Below are 18258 nucleotides of genomic sequence, written 5' to 3' on the forward strand. Positions count from 1 at the left end.
TGTTACACACATGTTACACACATGTTACATATGTTACACACATGTTACACACATGTTACACACAGTCACACTCATGTGGTTAACGTCATGAGGAATCTGTCCCAGTGAGAGACGAGTTGTATAAACAGCACAAAACAGTTTAAATTCAAGACCCCTGAAAGCTGTAAAAGGTTTACAGACGACAGTCAGTCAGTGAGTGAAGTCTGACGGACTTATAACGCAATGAATACAATTGATACACGGTGATTTACTGTACACACCTCGTGCACACATCACAAAGGCTAATATTATCAACAATGATACACAACACCACCTCTCTCGTTAACCCGACACACACACACACACACACACACACACACACACCTCGGAGTCCAACAAGAGGAGAGACGTCGTCCTGCTTTGATCCCGGTTCTCATGGAAAAGGGTTCGATGCGGTCCACAAACACGTGAAGACTGACTCTCTTCACTCAACCTGTTTGTGTCGTTTATGGCTGAAAATCTTCTCACTGGTCACATTTAAATGTTCTTCTGGACATTAGTACGCTTTAAAGACATTTAGTGATTTCTTTTGTATGATTTTAAACGGTCACCAACATGTTGCTGTTGAGGCTTTCAGGGGGTCTCGGTGTGTGTGTGTGTGTGTGTGTGTGTGTGTGTGTGAGTACTTCACATACCTTTATTCTCAGGTGGACGTTTGAGGCCCTCCCTCAGGTGTGAGTCTACGTCACAGTTAAGCGCTCGGCTGTCTGTCCTCCGCCTCCTTTCCTTTCAGGGCTTTGATCAATAATTCACCTGTTCTCATATCGATGGCACCTGTACTCCTCTTCTCTCTTCCTCTCACCGCTCGTTATTTCTAGAGCTCGTTAAAGAAAGCACCGTCATTGGAACAACACAGGTGACTTCACAAGTGTGAATGTGAATACAGAGTCTCTGCAGACGTTTGATCATTCTCTGAGGCCCTTTGTTTTTATTCTGAAGTTCACATTGTCTCAGGATGTCCGGAGCCACCAGTGACCAGCTGCACAGATCCACACTGACCGTCTATTTGGTGAGTCCATCACTTGTTTCTGCCTCTTGGTCTGTGAGGAGACACATGATGCATGTTTCAAATGTATTTTGACTAAGCATGGCCAGAGGTTTGAGTATCGTATCAGATTTAAAACTCTGGAGTAACCATGATGGTGGTCTGTGTGTGTTACTGTAGAACCTGATGGAGCACTTCAATCCTGGTCTCCAGAAGCTGGTTGCTTTAGGAAACAGCTACGTCATGGCTTTCCAAGGTGAGTGACTGTGTGAGTGTGTGTGACTGAGTGAGTGTGTGTGTGTGTGTGTGTGTGTGTGTGTGTGTGTGTGTGTGTGTGAGTGTGAGTGTGTAAAAGATGTTATACAGTTTCAGTACATTTCTCGAAACTACGTGATGCGTTCAATGTTGCTCAAGTTTGGAGATTTAGCCGTCACCACCAGTCGCCATCTTGTTTTTAACAGCCAGTGAACAGGAAGTGACCATATGTGGACTGAGGAGGAGTGACGTAGAGACGCCGTATACATCTCTGGTAGAGACCTGTCAATCACCCTGTAGCCCCGCCCTAAAGCATCCCCTGCTTTATGGTCTGTTTGACTCTAAATGGACCATAATGTACTAAATGAACATCATGCTGTATTGAAGAAGACTTGAAACTAGAGATTGAGACCATAAACTCATGTTTACAATGTTTACTGAGGTAATAAATCAAGAGAGAAGTAGAGTCATTTTCTCATAGACTTCTATACAACCAGAGGAGTCGCCCCCTGGTGGACACTAGAGAGAATGCAGCTTTAACACATGAAGCTCTGACTTCTCTTTAAAGAACCATTGTGTGTGTGTGCGTGTGTGTGTGTGTGTGTGTGTGTGTGTGTGTGTGTGTGTGTGTGTGTGTGTGTCTTACAGCCTTAGCTGTTAGCAGCGAGGCCTACTTCAGCGCTGTGGCTAAGATGGGTGACCAGGCACTTCACACACTTTCATCCCGCTCTCTGGGTAAGTGTGTGTGTGTGTGTGTGTGTGTGTGTGTGTGTGTGTGTGTGTATATGTGCATATTTTCCACAAGCTTCACTCTCACTCTGACCTCATGGACGTGTGATAGCATTGTTAGCATCATGCTTGCTAACGTTGGCTGACTGAGAAGCTCAGGGACCAGCGGCCATATAGAGTGACGGCCTCTGAATTATAGATGTGAACAGTCTTTGAGCTGCACTTCACTTCATTAACTCGACCACAGTCCGTGACAGAAGACAACAGCCGTCACGTGAAGCGCTCGGCTGAACTTTCCACCGTCTCAGCGTTGATGACTTGAAGTCGTTGTATCGCGTTACTGACACAGCGGCTAAAGTCGTGGGTTCTGTCTTTTAAACTAACACATAATGAGTGAAAGCATTAAAATCAGTGGCACGTCAAAATGTCTCTGGATCTTTTGTTTAAAGACGGAATGAAAGAGTTGAGATATTCTCTCTAAAGACGGCTATTTTGTTGTACTTTTATCAAAATAACATATGCAGGTAGAGACCTGTCAATCACCGTGTAGCCCCGCCCTAAAGCATCCCCTGCTTTATGGTCTGTTTGACTCTAAATGGACCATAATGTACTAAATGAACATCATGCTGTATTGAAGAAGACTTGAAACTAGAGATTGAGACCATAAACTCATGTTTACAATGTTTACTGAGGTAATAAATCAAGAGAGAAGTAGAGTCATTTTCTCATAGACTTCTATACAACCAGAGGAGTCGCCCCCTGGTGGACACTAGAGAGAATGCAGCTTTAACACAAATAACTGAGTCACCTGTTAACAAATAGAAAAAGTAAAGTATAAAAAGTCTCTGATTCGTCTTCGTGTCCTTTCAGGGGACGTCCTGATCCAGATCTCAGAGACACAGAGGAGACTCACAGCAGAGATGGAAGGAGTGGTCCGTACAAGTCTTCAGTCTCAATATCCCTTTAATATCAAAAAGAACCACATGACAAACCTGTAGAACCATCCAATAGATAAGATGGTTCTTTAGAAGAGCTGCTGCCACTCGAACCTTTCAGTGACGTGAATGAGATAAACGAGGACGGAGCTCATTTGCATAAAGTGTCCACAGTGACTCTGTTGTTGTTGTTCTTGCTGCAGTTCCGATGGTTCCAGATCGAGGTGTTGCAAGCCATGGAGAAGAACGTGGAGCTGGATGAAGAGTACATCGACGTGAGTTCACAGAGAGGAACGTTTTTATGTCTCACTTCTGAGTAGAGTTGAGGAGAATAACAGCTCTTCTATTATATTTATCACAGGGAAGGAGTTTGAGTATTTTTCATCCTCTAAATCCATAAATAAGTTAAAAGAACATCTGAGACGGAGTCATTTTTATCACTATATTTCTATATCGTTCAGTGGACTTCATTTTTTGTCAGAATAAAGACTCATTCCTACATTGAGGCTCAACATGTGGAAGCCGCTGATGTTTGCAACTACTGGAGTTCACATGTTGTTGCAGTTCTCTTAACTACGGAAGCCCAAAGGGGCCAGACGCGCTGCAACGACCCGAAACATTTCTACAAGCAGAAACGTGCTGCAGCTTCAAAAACGCTGCCCATTAAAAAAGACAAACACGAAACTCCAGAAACAAGCCAAAAGAAAAGTGGAGTAAAGACTTTAGTCTTTTTGCAGTATTATAAAAAAAGCAACAGATTTTGTTGTTCCAGACTGAGGCCAAATGTTAAAGAGAATACTTACTGTTTTGTCACCCGTTTACTCTTCATCCCTCGCTCCTGTCCTCTGAGCTGGTGAACCCAGAAGAACCCACACACATTTTTCCTTAAAGGAAAACCATAGTGGATATAAAACAGACTAAATGGAGCACATGATCGACACGCAGCGTTTTTTCTGACATTTGTTTTCAGACGTATGTGTGTTTTTCTATGTGTCATCTTGTATTTGCTGCGTGTTTGTTGTTGTTAATGTATTTGCTTTTTTTTTTGCACATTTCATTCGTTGTATTTATTTTTGGATTTCCGTACGTGTTGTTAAAGCTGCAGCAAGTTTTCTTCTGATGGAGATGTGGGCTGAAACTTACCTGCATTAATGGTAGTACAACTACATCAATGTGTAGACGTCCTCCAATAAGACCAGAGAACTCTTTTGTAGAAACCAACACCTTATTTCAACCACAACTTTACAAGAATAACTCCCGTGTATCTGCTCATTTTAGCCACATGTATCGCATTCCCATCTCCATTAACATTAACCTCAAACCAGCTTTAATTCAAAATAACAGACTCTGACTTTGATCCAAACAAAATAAATCTGCAGATTAGATTATCAAATCAGAGCTCCTTAAATGAACCTGTTCTCCTGCAGGGAAGTCGCAGAGTGTATGAGCTGGAGGTGAGGAACCAGGCTGAGAACTTGGAGAAACAGCTCAGACGAGGAGCCTACAGAGACTCTCTGGTACTTCTACACCAACGCTCACTACATATCTAATAGTGGTGTAACGGACCGTAGTGGATCAGTACTGACCCCCCTCACAGTTTACCGTCACCATCAGAGTGTAAATAAAGTTTTATCGTTAACCATCAGAGTGTAAATAAAGTTGTACTGACTCAGTAGAACATGTGTTTCTAGTCTCTGATCATGTTTGAAGATGTTTTCATGTTAATATAAAGTAGATATTAGAGATGAACTATGAGCTGTTTAAATGTTATATTTGCTCCCTTTTGTCTTCTGTGCTGATCCGAACTGAATCTTATGATCCGTTGCACCACACACACACACACACACACACACACACACACACACACACACACACACACACACACACACAACTGTGTCCCAGTGTGTGGTTCCTCATGTGTGTGTGTGTGTGTGCAGGAGAACAGTGAGTACATGCTGTACCTGAGGCAGAGCCAGCAAGAGATCCTGAAGGAGGAGGAGAGGAGGTATCGCTTCCTGGCTGAGAAACACTGTGGCCTCACTCAGTCACTGCTCTTCCTCATCAACAAGGTACACACACACACACACACACACACACTCTCACACACACACACACACACTCTCACACACACACACACTCTCACACACACAGACACTCTCACACACACACACACACACACACTCTCACACACACACACTCTCTCTCACACACACACACACACACACACACACACACTCTCACACACACACACACACACACACTCTCACACACACACACACTCTCACACACACACACACACACACTCACACACACACACACACACACACTCTCACACACACACACACACACACACACACTCTCACACACACACGCATATCTTGTATCTGCTGAGATTTAACGAGGAGCTCTCTTCTCCTCCTCTGGTGTCAGACCGGAGCTTCTCTCCAGCAGAAGGCAGACGGATGGAAGGAGAAAGTCAACGAGACCAGAGGGTCCAGACCTCGAACCCCGACTCACCTGGATCAAGACGCCCAGGTACATTATTTGTGATCCGCTGTGAACGTCTTAAACTAAGTTAATTAGTATCCTCGGCCTCTAAAGGAGCTGAACTGGCTTCAGAATGCTGCACCGGGGACGTGATTTATGGAGAAAGTAGCGTAGATCAACTGAGGAGAGAAAACAGGGTTTCAACGAGGAGCTGATATTACTTAATTATATCAGGTAAGAAGCCGAGGCTGAACGGCTTCTTGTGTTCTTGTAAACGTAACGTCTCACTGAGGTAAATGTGTCGGCCTGTAAATCTGCCTCAGTGCTTCTCCTTCGTGTTATCAATAAAGTTTCTTTGAATCCGTAAGTCTCGTGTTCGGATTCTCTGAGGAGTCTCCTTCGCATGGTCCTGTTACCTTGTGATGTCTCTACCGAGGTTTGAGGAGAAGTGGTGAGGAAAGGACACAGACTGATTTAAGCTCCACCAGCTCTATATGTTCTATGAACGACATTAATGCATTAACGTGTTTCCTGTTGCAGCTGCGAGGTTCAGTGAGCTCTCTGCTGCAGACGGTAGCCAGAGATGAGGACATGTCGTGGGCCCGGAGGGAGCAGCAGGCGCTGGGCAGAGTGCCCTCTAGAGGTGGGAGGACCACATGACCAGTCTGACAACCTCTGTCTCCAGATGTGATCTTCTGTGCACAAATTAACATCATATATCTGACACACACACACATCATATATCTGACTCCCCCCCCCTCCAGCTCCGTCCCCCCTCCCCAGCCGCTCCCGCTCCAGCTCGGTGGGGGAGTCTCTGGGTCTGGGTGGTGGGAGGACCATGAGAGCCCTGGTGTCTCACCCGTCCTCCTCCAACCCAAAGCTCCTCCCTTTCACCAGGGGGGAGACCGTCACCGTTCTGGTCCAAGAGCCGCGCAACGGCTGGCTGTACGGACGCACGGACAGCAGCCTGCGGTGGGTAATAATAACAATAACAATAATAATAATGATAATAATAATAAATAATAACTTTATTTATACAGCTCCTTTAAAAACAGAGTTTACAAAGTACTTTGACACTAAAACAAGATAAATAAACCTTGATGAGTATAATAGATGGAACCAATCGATAAATATATATATCAATAAAGAAATGATTCAGTAAAATAAAATATCAATAAACTGAGACAGAAGACGTGTGTGTGTGTGTGTGTGTGTGTGTGTGTGTCTGTGTCTGTGCGCGTGTGTGTGTGTGTATGCGTGTGTCTGTGTGTGTGTGTGCGTGTGTGTGTCTGTGCGCGTGTGTGTGTGTGTGTGTGTGCGTGTGTGCGTGTGTGTGTGTGTATGCGTGTGTCTGTGTGTGTGTGTGTGTGTGTGCGTGTGTGTGTCTGTGCGCGTGTGTGTGTGTGTGTGTGTGCGTGTGTGCGTGTGTGTGTGTGTATGCGTGTGTCTGTGTGTGTGTGTGCGTGTGTGTGTCTGTGCGCGTGTGTGTGTGTGTGTGTGTGCGTGTGTGCGTGTGCGTGTGTGCGTGTGTGTGTGTGTGTGTGTGCGTGGATGGGCAGTAAACTATTAATATGAACTATTGTGTAATTTGGATAGTTGTAAAACAAAATACTAGTTTGATAATCCAGAGCAGACGTAGACGCTCGACACCTGTACGTTAATATAAAGTATGAATGTTTCTCAGTACAAACAGAGGATTTAACGGAGTCTGTTCTCGTCCAGTCAGGGCTGGTTTCCTGCTGCCTACGTGGCCCTCGTCGAGGACTTCTCCAACACTTTAGCTACAAGGTGGGAATTACTGTTAAACTGAGTTTGTACTCAGCATGAAGGGAGACGTTTGTTGCGTTATTCTCTGAAACACCAGAGGACCAACAAACTAAATGAACTGAGAAGATTCAAACATAGGAGCTCTGTTCTGTTGCAGATCCTAAACCTTGTTGTCAAAAAAGATTTGTTCATTTTTTAAAAACCTAGGAGAACACAAACATATCCACAGATTTAACAGATTATTTTCCACAGATTTAACAGATTATTTTAATCTCGTTCTTTAAGTGAAGTCCGTGCTCAACGTGTTGAGCACGGTCAATGTGTTAAACCTGCATTCTCTCTAGTGTCCACCAGGGGGCGACTCCTCTGGTTGTATAGAAGTCTATGAGAAAATGACTCTACTTCTCTCTTGATTTATTACCTCAGTAAACATTGTAAACATGAGTTTATGGTCTCAATCTCTAGTTTCAAGTCTTCTTCAATACAGCATGATGTTCATTTAGTACATTATGGTCCATTTAGAGTCAAACAGACCATAAAGCAGGGGATGCTTTAGGGCGGGGCTACACTGTGATTGACAGGTCTCTATCACTCTATCAGAGACGTATACGGCGTCTCTACGTCACTCCTCCTCAGTCCAGATATGGTCACTTCCTGTTCACTGGTTGCAAAAAAACAAGATGGCGATGGAGAGATCACCGAACTAGAGGCTTCAAAACATCCACAAACCAACGAGAGACGTCACCATGACGACATCCTCTTCTCATAGACAGTCTGTGGACACCTCCAGGTTAACTCGCTCTCATTTGGCTTTTGTGGATACATTTTCCCTCGTTGTACGTTTCACAGAATAATTGGAGCTGATAATCGGTTCAGAAGAGCTTTGAGTCTGTAACTTATCAGGAACAAATCAGACCCAGAATCTGCAGAATGATCCTCTCGTGTGGGGCGTCGTCCCAGGAATCCCACCATTAATACCTACAGCAGTGTAATCAATAATATATCTATTAATCATGAATCACCGTCCTGTTATGAATCCCTAATAGTTCCTCTGTGTTGCCTCTTGACCCCCCCCCTCAGCGGCGGCTCACTCAGAAGCCACAGTATGAACAATCTGTTGGACCCCACTGACACCTACACCGACCAATCGGAGAGCAAGAGCTTCGGAGACGTCCCGCCTCCGGCCACGCCCGACCGCAGGGCCTCCGTGGACGCCCGGTTGACCTCTCCTCTCCCCGAAAGGAAGCTGGAGTCGGCCTCGGGGTCAAAGACCAGTCAGACGAAGAGTTACAACGAACAACCTCCTCCTCCTCTTCCTCCGCCTCCTCCTCCTCCGAGTCACCACCTCAGAAGGAGCTCTGCAGGTTATCGACCAATCTCTCCGCTCCCTGACAGGAGGGCTGACTCAGCATCTGATGTCCAGGTACCAGAGGTTTCATTCTAACAAAATAAAACCTCAAATGTTGTCACCCTGGTTCCTCCTTCACTTGTCTTGAGTTGTTCCTCTCTTTTCTTAGGCGTTATCACCACACGGGCCTCCTGAAAACCCACTGTTTCCAAGGTAATCCCCCAAAACTGTCCCTGGATTCAGAGTCTGATTCCTGCTGCATTATTAAACACGTTCATCTCTTTAGCTTGTCGGTATCGTATCTTGTCATGAAACGATCTGAATTCATTCAGTACGTGTGGGAATGAATCAGGAGAATCAGGAGTGGTAGATTTGTGCTTCGTAGCAGTTAGAAGGGATTTAAACGGACACTTTAGGTTTCAGAGGATTCTAAAGTGTTTTTGTATTGAAATGATTCAGCTGAAAGTAGATTCAATGTTGTATCTGTCCACTGGGTGGCGCTGTGATTATCAAAGCGGTTTATTGCAGACTGAAGTCAGCTGTTCTTATTAAAGTTGATGTGTGTGAGGGACTCTCACTTTTGATTATTATCATTTAATGATGATAATGTCATAAAAACATTATGCTGAACCTTTTTCTTCTGTCAAACACTGATGCAGATTTTTATGCTTAAATGAAGGAGACGTGCCTCTCGTTAGATTACTTTCTATTCTGCTCATTGAAGCTCAGGTCACATCAGGTTTCTGCTTGTCACTATGCATTTGTGCTTTTGAATTCTACTGTTTTGCCTCGTTATTTTGGGGCATTTTTACTTCTTTGTCATTGTACTGAGGTTTAAATCCAGTAAAAAGTTCAACACTAATTCCAACTAAAGTTTTTTAAACCAACTCACCATCGTCACATTTTTGTTGAATAAAAAAAGGAGATTATCTGAAGAGTATTCAGTCAAAATGTTCTATTTTCTGGCTGGAGTCTGGTGTCAGTTTCAGTGTGTGTGTGTGTGTGTGTGTGATGTTGTTCTTCCTCTTGTTTCAGAGGCACGAACCCGTTCGCCACCGTGAAGCTCCGCCCCACGACGACCAACGACAGATCGTCTCCTCACGTCCTCTGATCTGGAGGAAATACATTTATGTTTCAGGAGAGTTGAAGCTGAAGGAAGGTTTGCTGAGTTTGGTTTATTTTTGTACAGCATTAGATAAGGTGTTTTTCTTGTACCAAAAACAACAGTTTAATAGTTTAATATCACAACCGTGCACTTTTGAAGTAGTTGTTTTATTAACTCTTTGTACAGTGTAGCTCTGTTTGTCTGTCACAGTAAAAATCAAAATAATGAAGGAATAAAGAGACACTTTGGGAAATATGCTAACCTGTCTGCTGAATATGAAGTCTGTATGAGCCATGTATTTAAATAACTTACCCTCAAACAATGATGCATATGATGTCTTACACAAAGTTACTCCTATTTAGTAGTTGGTTCAAATAGTTTGTTTAGACAACAACACTACTTAGTTAGGTTCAGACAACTAAACTACTTAGTTAGGTTGAGACAACTAAACTACTTAGTTAGGTTTAGACAACTAAACTACTTAGTTAGGTTTAGACAACTAAACTACTTAGTTAGGTTGAGACAACTAAACTACTTAGTTAGGTTTAGACAACAAAACTACTTAGTTAGGTTTAGACAACAACACTACTTAGTTAGGTTCAGACAACTAAACTACTTAGTTAGGTTCAGACAACTAAACTACTTAGTTAGGTTCAGACAACTAAACTACTTAGTTAGGTTGAGACAACTAAACTACTTAGTTAGGTTTAGACAACTAAACTACTTAGTTAGGTTTAGACAACAAAACTACTTAGTTAGGTTTAGACAACAACACTACTTAGTTAGGTTTAGACAACTAAACTACTTAGTTAGGTTTAGACAACTAAACTACTTAGTTAGGTTTAGACAACAAAACTACTTAGTTAGGTTTAGACAACAACACTACTTAGTTAGGTTTAGACAACTAAACTACTTAGTTAGGTTTAGACAACAAAACTACTTAGTTAGGTTTAGACAACAACACTACTTAGTTAGGTTTAGACAACTAAACTACTTAGTTAGGTTGAGACAACTAAACTACTTAGTTAGGTTTAGACAACAACACTACTTAGTTAGGTTTAGACAACAAAACTACTTAGTTAGGTTTAGACAACAAAACTACTTAGTTAGGTTGAGACAACTAAACTACTTAGTTAGGTTTAGACAACAAAACTACTTAGTTAGGTTTAGACAACAACACTACTTAGTTAGGTTGAGACAACTAAACTACTTAGTTAGGTTTAGACAACAACACTACTTAGTTAGGTTTAGACAACAACACTACTTAGTTAGGTTGAGACAACAACGCTACTTAGTTAGGTTGAGACAACAACACTACTTAGTTAGGTTTAGACAACTAAACTACTTAGTTAGGTTTAGACAACAACGCTACTTAGTTAGGTTGAGACAACAACACTACTTAGTTAGGTTGAGACAACAACACTACTTAGTTAGGTTTAGACAACAAACCTATTTAGTTAGAGTTTGGAAAAGATCGTGGTTTGAGCTAAAATAACCACAGAAGTGTCGTTGCTTAAGTACGCAAGTTATGTGACAAAACGTCAACGTTGACTTCGCGTTTCACTTAAGTCGCTTAAATATGGGACTAACAGAGTCTTTATGCTAAGCTAACACTACCTAGCTCCAGCTACATATTTATATGTATGTATTCATTCTCCTCAGCTGTAAAGTGTTTCTCTCTTTGCTCATTTGATGAATTAGTGTGTCCTGAAATCAGAACGTTGATATGTTGAATCAGAACATGATACTGTGAGGATTTGTGATGTTATGTTTTGTGAGTTTAACGTGTTGTGTCCTCTGTGAGTAACAATAAGTAAAGAGACAGTTATTACTCAAGTATTCTTTTTATTATCATCATTTCTTACTCAGAGCTTTTCTCTCTTCTCAGCTCTCCTTATATATATATTTATATATATAATTTTATTTACTACATCATCTGATCGGAGGCAGGGAGTGTGGAGGAGGTGAGGAGAGGAGGCGAGGTGAGGAGGTGAGGGAAGGTGGATGAGGAAGAGGAGGAGTGGGAGGAAAGTGCACTGATATGTGAACATCTAGAAGTACAACTTTAATACATCTACACACCATCTACAGCACTAGCACCACCTGTTAGTACCACAAACTACCGTCATCCTGAAACCCAGACAGCATGTGCAATTAAATAGATTTTTATATTTATATATATATAAAAACTGAAAAGTGCCACTGGTGCCGTTGTGCTTCTTCCTCACGTTAAACTCTTTTGCTGTGGTGGTTCAGAGAGAGCGGGGCTGGTCTGACTCCATCTGAGGGTCCGCAGGAAGCTGACAGGAGTTTGAAGGTGGCAGTTTACAAAATATGAATGCAGGGACGAAGAGGAGGAGGAGGAGGAGGAGGAAGAAGAAGAAGAAGAAGAAGAAGAAGGAGAGATGTTCAGATCTCCCCTACTCATGCACCAAGACCTCGAACTCTGAAAAAATAAATATTTGCACAAATGAAATGAAGGATTAGAATGTTAATATTTCCATGTCGTCAACAAATCCGATGAAAATAATGAATTCTACACAAATGAACAGTGTCACCAAATCCCGATCCCATTCCCACATTCCTGCTGCCATAGATACTCACTAAAGCACCCCGTGTGTATTCATCCGCGACTAAAAGTAGTCCCCAACAAATGTGTTCTGTGTAAGGTTTGATTAAGAACTGCTCACAGAGAGCAGCGGCTTTAGGAAATGGTTTCGCCTCGAACTGCTGAAGACTTGAGTTTGGTGTTTTCAGGGAATTTGCGAACCAGCTACAGAAAGATGTTTCATCATTAAAAACTAAAACGAGTTCTGATATGAGGACATTTAGTCGTCTCATTTAGACTCTTTTTAAGATTCACCAGAGGGGCGTTCACTGACCTGTTTTATATCAGACAGCTAAACGTTCTTCAGCTGGAGTTAAACACGGACCTGATTTCAGACATCTGAACAAAACAACGGTTGTGTTGTAGTAATAACAGTGTAATAATGCTGACTCATGTCTGGGTTTTAGGGCTCATTCCTGCAGAACTCTGTTAAACTGTGAAGCTAACACAAACGTAATATTTACATCCAGGTCTCTACTTTGTTTTTTCATCGATAGATGTTCGACTCTTCTAAATACGTCCTCTTGTTGTCTTCTTCTGTGGTTTACTGGTTTACCGTCAGCAACAAGCATGTATTTGCACTTTCTTTCGCAGAATTTCTTGAAATTTGGTGACGATTTACGATGTATTTTGATGTAAAGCTGACTAATGATCAATGGCTCATGTCCAGGTTTTAGTTATTCTTTGTTCCTCCCCTCTCTCACCGTCGATGCCGATCTTTCCGTCTCCATCTTTGTCTGCAGCTTTGAGGAACGCTGACGTTTCAGAGTCGGTCAGATCTCTGCCCTCCTTGGAAAATCTCTTCAGTACAAACCTGAGAAAAGAAAAAGATCGGTGTTAGTGAACACACAGTGTGTGTGTGTGTGTGTGTGTGTGTGTGTGCGTGAGGCTTCCTCACTTGAGCTCCTCCTCCTCTATGAAGCCGCTGCCGTCCACATCCAGAACCTGGAAGACCTTCTTGACGTCTTCCGCTGTCATGGCCTTCATTCCCACCATTTCAAAGAACTTCTTGGGGTCGAATGTTTCTCCTGAAACACACAGAAGGTTTATGAACATTCACCTTCTTTACATTATCCAGGACAGGCTGAAGTGTGTGTGTGTGTGTGTGTGTGTGTGTGTGTGTGTGTGTGTGTGTGTCAGTATCCAAAGCTAACTTCTGGAACTTTGTATGCTTGTTTCTGCAGAGAAAACCAACCGAGCCAACTGTTACCGACCTGCGAAGACTTCAAGAGCTTTCTTGATCTCCTCAGCTTTCAACAGATCTGTCATCAACATCTTGTCAGCTGGAGAGGGACAGACAGAGAGGGACAGACAGAGAGGGACAGACAGAGAGAGACAGACAGAGAGAGACAGACAGAGAGAGGACATGGAAGGTGAGAAATATGAGAACTGTATTTTTTTAAAGTTGAAAGCGGTCGTCAGCTGAACTGGGAGCAGAAGAGTTGAGGGACAAAAGCTGAGAGACAAACTTCGAGCGTGTGTCTAAAGGTCTGGCTCAGAGACACTTTAACACTAGATGATATGAAATGAATGAAGTCTGTGGGTTGGAGATGACAGACCCTCAAATGTACACAAAGAGGATTTTAACCCTTTTAGAGTTACACTCAGTGTATATATATATATATAACCACTTTATCAAACCATTCACTTTATGCACTTCTTTATTCATGTACATTCCTCTTTCTATTCGTCTGAAGCGTGTATATATATATTTGTAATCGTATGTCTTTGTCTTTTTGTCTCCTTACATCCCTTTTTGTTGGACATTAACACATCTGCACCAGCTGCCGGGTTGTTGCTGGTCTTTGCTCCCAGCTGTGGCTTGTGTTACAGTGAAGGATTGGCTTCCACAGTGTGCTGCATGATGCACTTCATCATCAGGACATGGAGCATGAGAGACAACATGTCAATCAATAATGACACATTTTCAACATGAACAAAGCAAATATAGCGATATGCAAACTGCAGGGTGCTTACGGAGGATGTCTCCTAAAATATCCAGTTTCAAATTATTTTTTAAATTATTATTATAACTCATAACGTGGTCCGTGAATAAGTTGTGACTCCTGATCAGGTGTACTCCATGTTAACGATGCAGCTAATTATAGATGGAATCTATGGACGGTTCTGAACAGTGAAGCCAAAGCTTCACGTGTTAAAGCTGCATTCTCTCTAATGACCACCAGGGGGCGACTCCTCTGGTTGTATAGAAGTCTGTGAGTCGACTTCTCTTATTGTTTCTCCAAAAAACAGAAAATGAAGAGAAAATAAAGGAAACATTGAATAGAAGATGCTGCTTCAGTCTCTTTGTGAATATTTCCTCAGATGCCAGCAGGTGTCTCACCTGAGACGAGGACTCTTCCTGTTTGTCTCTTTAGAGCAGAGACAACAATGCATGAATGTGTTTGTGCCTATAGGACAACGGATCTGTGTGTGTGTGTGTGTGTGTGTGTGTGTGTGTGTGTGTGTGTGTGTGTGTGTGTGTGTGTGTGTGTGTGTTTGTTCTGTCACATTGTGTCTCGGTGAGGACACGTGATTGACGGAGACAAAATAATCCCCCCCTCCCTGAACAAATTCTGTCCAGTCTGCTTCTTCTGTTATGTGTCTAGATTGAATTGCAGAAATAGTCTTGAGATGTGCGAGCTTCTCTCCATCTGTGAGAAAATGTCCAGAGAGTCACGTATACGTCTCTGGTGGAGACCTGTCAATCACCGTGTAGCCCCGCCCTAAAGCATCCCCTGCTTTATGGTCTGTGTGACTCTAAATGGACCATAATGTACTAAATGAACATCATGCTGTATTGAAGAAGACTTGAAACTAGAGATTGAGACCATAAACTCATGTTTACAATGTTTACTGAGGTAATAAATCAAGAGAGAAGTAGAGTCATTTTCTCATAGACTTCTATACAACCAGAGGAGTCGCCCCCTGGTGGTCACTAGAGAGAATGCAGCTTTAACACATGAAGCTCTGACTCCGGCATAACTGGAGGTTGCCGCCTGGAGTTGCCTCACATGGTCGCGTGTTCTCAGCCAGTTCGTTACTTTCAGGAATCATTTGATGTTTTTGTTCCCGGCGGACTGGAGCTGCAGTCAAGTACAGAAAGAAACGTGAACACAGAAGACGAGGAGGCTTTTTAAAGAAAAGTGATGTAACTACTTCTGTCACGTGTTTGCGTCTGCTGTTGAGTAACCAGTGAAGTAACGTGACAGTAATGAGTCTGCAGTCCTCAGAGTGGGAGAAGGAAGCCCCACTCTCTGCTCATGTGTGGTGATAGTGGTGTGTTTAGTGCTAATGTTACGGCCGGGGTGTGTGTGTGTGTGTGTGTGTGTGTGTGTGTGTGTGTGTGTGTGTGTGTGTGTGTGTGTGTGTGTGTGTGGGAGGTGTTGAGTTTTAAAAAGGAATGCACCAAGTTGTTGGGAGTTGTGACTTGTTAAGCAGCCAAACTGTTAAGTAAGCAGACACCAGATGGTCCACGTTTCCCGGTAGATTCCAGTCACGCTGACTGTTTGCTGTGTTCAGGGACGGTGGGTGAGCGGAGCTTCAGCATCACAACACCATCAACTTCATGCAACTCTAACCTCAGCAGTAAAGAGTTTATAGTTACAGCCTCTATCCTAAATGATGCATAACAGTTTGGCTTTAATATTTTATTCATAACACAAAGGAGGTCATCCAAACTATGGAGTCAAAACTGAAGTCAAACTGTTGCTATAGAAACTAGATATTTGTCTATTTTTAATGCCACACAAATGTTAAAGGGCCTGCATTCCCTCATTATCTTATTATTATCAATACCATTATAAATTTGCTTATTATCCTTATTATTATTATTATTATTATACTTATGATTATTACTATTATGAGTATTATTATCAATATCATCATTATTATTAAAATGACCATGATATTATCATTATTATTAGTATTACTTTTATTATTATTATTATTGATAATAATACAAATAATAAGCTACGTAGGATGAGCACTAATAAGAGAAAGATGTTATGAAAACCATAAACTCTACTCCTGCTGATCGCTGTACATTCTGTCCATTCCGGGAACAAAACAATAATGTGCACCTAAAATATATAAAATATAATAATATAATAAGTATAATTTATTTTTCTAACAGTTTTTTTTCGTCTTTCACACAGAACGCAAATATTAAACGATGACAGAATTTCTTTTCTGGAGCGTTTATTACTTACGAGGTTTCGTACCGCGTATAAAAGGCATCAACCAATGACGTGGAGCAGTGGAGGTAGGTTGCTCCTGTGTTTATGAAACATCAACACTGAGGCTCAGTAGTTTAAAACAAGACGGAAAACGGTGTCAAAGGTTTAACAAAGGCAGCGGAGACCACATCCACTCCTTCCCTTCTTACCTTTCACAATAAAAGCCCTAGCCATACATGCTGTAACTGTTTACCAGAGGGAACTCAAATTCACTAAAAGAAAACTCAATACAGTGTGTGACAGTAGGTGAGGCTGGAGAACAGACGGGCCGCTACCAGCTGAGTGCATCACCGCTTCTCAGCCGCGGCTCTGCACCCAGAAACTCGGGGGGGGGGGGGGGGGAACAGTGTGTGGTGTGTTTTGGCTAACTGCTAACAGCTAACAGAACTACCACTATACACGCTTCTGCATAGCTGTCGACCGCTGCTCTGCGGCTCACTCTTAGTGTTTTGGACGGTGTTTTTTGGCTGACCAGCACACACACACACACACACACTACTGAGTACGTCGCCGCCACTCACAGCTTTGCCAGTTTAATTTAGTTTTTCGGCAGGATTGTGCGACGTGTTTCATAGAACAGCTTTAGGCCGATGAGCTGCATACGTCGTGTGTTCAACGCCTTAGCGCCCATTGTTTGTGTACATCACTGGTTGTAGGTTGGCTCACCTTTATTGTTTTGGCTAACAGGCTAACAGCTAACGGGACCACCAGCACACATGCTGCTGAGGACGTTGCTGCCGCTGCTCGAGGGCCGACGGGTTTTCATTTTGTTTTTTTCGGCAGGATTGTGTGACGTGTTTCATACGACAACATTGAGCCAACTGCCTGCATTCATCGCTGCTCGTTATGAAGTTTTGGGATATTATTAATACAATCACAGATGCAGCAGTGGTCGTTGCAGACACACCTGGTGGAGCTCTGGACTCTGCTGAGTCAACCTCTCTGGTTAAAAAAGGTGCTGCAAGTGTCGCAAATTTGCATCGCTGCCGGTATGAACGGTTTTGATGGAAAATATTAGATTTGTGATAGATATAAATAGAGAATAATTTTTGCATGTTCGTGTTCATTCGTCACAACCCTGTTGTGTAACTGCCTTTAGTTCTGTTAGACAACTGCACAGAGCAAACATTAATGTTACGTCTCAGGTTACAAACAACAACAACACTTATTTACTTATTTTGCGTTTTATTTCCCTTCGTCATCAATTCCTCAGCGAGGCATGGATCTCTGTTACACAGGATATTATTTACCAGTTACTGTCTTTCATCAACAAACTAAGTAGTTCATGTTTTAATGAAACCTTTCAAGTTGTACCACCAGTATTATGTATTATAGTCACAGAGTGGCACTATACTCTAACGTAGAGTATCAGTACTATGATCAGCCCTCTTACTTCCCCTATGATGTCGCCACAGTAACCAGCTGTCAACATGGTAAACAGTCCGTCAGTCTGTCTCCTTCTGTTTCTCTCTTTGTGTTTATAATCAACTGAGTAAATGTCATCAGCTGACTTTTTACAGTGTGCTGTGTTTCAAATGCACACACACACACACACACACACACACACACACACATACACACAAACACTGTTTCTGTCTCTTTTCATACCCACACATTTTTTCCTAAATTACACTGCATTTCTCTTCTAGTAGTCGACTACATATTTTCTGTTTGCAGACCGAGAGGTTGAGCGTAACCTGACCAACCAATCAATCAATCAACCAACCAATCAATCACTCAATCAAGTTTATTCATATAGCAC

At 42.4% G+C, this 18258-nt stretch overlaps 2 protein-coding genes across 2 annotated transcripts; one reads left to right on the forward strand and one right to left on the reverse strand.

The window, feature by feature from the left end:
* The first annotated feature begins 994 nt into the window (after positions 1 to 994).
* baiap2l2b (BAR/IMD domain containing adaptor protein 2 like 2b) lies at positions 995 to 9656 on the forward strand. Its single transcript, XM_076085329.1, has 14 exons — positions 995 to 1048; positions 1205 to 1280; positions 1928 to 2014; positions 2879 to 2940; positions 3147 to 3218; positions 4371 to 4460; positions 4881 to 5012; positions 5374 to 5478; positions 5971 to 6073; positions 6195 to 6402; positions 7153 to 7218; positions 8278 to 8614; positions 8715 to 8758; positions 9581 to 9656. Exons 1-14 carry the CDS (start codon positions 995 to 997, stop codon positions 9654 to 9656), a joined length of 1512 nt encoding a protein of 503 aa, XP_075941444.1.
* A 2414-nt stretch (positions 9657 to 12070) lies between these two features.
* On the reverse strand, positions 12071 to 13533 carry LOC142943662 (parvalbumin alpha-like). Its single transcript, XM_076085309.1, has 4 exons — positions 13473 to 13533; positions 13157 to 13286; positions 12963 to 13072; positions 12071 to 12096 (listed from the first exon to the last, which is right to left on the reverse strand). Exons 1-4 carry the CDS (start codon positions 13531 to 13533, stop codon positions 12071 to 12073), a joined length of 327 nt encoding a protein of 108 aa, XP_075941424.1.
* Between the last annotated feature and the right edge of the window lie 4725 nt (positions 13534 to 18258).

This window comes from Anarhichas minor, unplaced genomic scaffold (assembly GCF_050575085.1).
Source record: "Anarhichas minor isolate MPS153535 unplaced genomic scaffold, ASM5057508v1 ptg000149l, whole genome shotgun sequence".
Lineage (NCBI taxonomy): Eukaryota > Metazoa > Chordata > Actinopteri > Perciformes > Anarhichadidae > Anarhichas > Anarhichas minor.

Excerpts from the sequence above, each read along its gene's own strand:
- baiap2l2b (XM_076085329.1), top strand. The coding sequence starts at position 995 with ATGTCCGGAGCCACCAGTGACCAGCTGCACAGATCCACACTGACCGTC. Across the intron at positions 1,049-1,204 it reads CCACACTGACCGTCTATTTG|AACCTGATGGAGCACTTCAA; the intron begins GTGAGTCCATCA and ends GTGTTACTGTAG. Across the intron at positions 8,759-9,580 it reads GAAAACCCACTGTTTCCAAG|AGGCACGAACCCGTTCGCCA; the intron begins GTAATCCCCCAA and ends CTCTTGTTTCAG.
- LOC142943662 (XM_076085309.1), bottom strand. The coding sequence starts at position 13,533 with ATGTTGATGACAGATCTGTTGAAAGCTGAGGAGATCAAGAAAGCTCTT. Across the intron at positions 13,287-13,472 it reads AGCTCTTGAAGTCTTCGCAG|GAGAAACATTCGACCCCAAG; the intron begins GTCGGTAACAGT and ends TGTGTGTTTCAG. Across the intron at positions 12,097-12,962 it reads CGGAAAGATCGGCATCGACG|AGTTCGAGGTCTTGGTGCAT; the intron begins GTGAGAGAGGGG and ends TTATTTTTTCAG.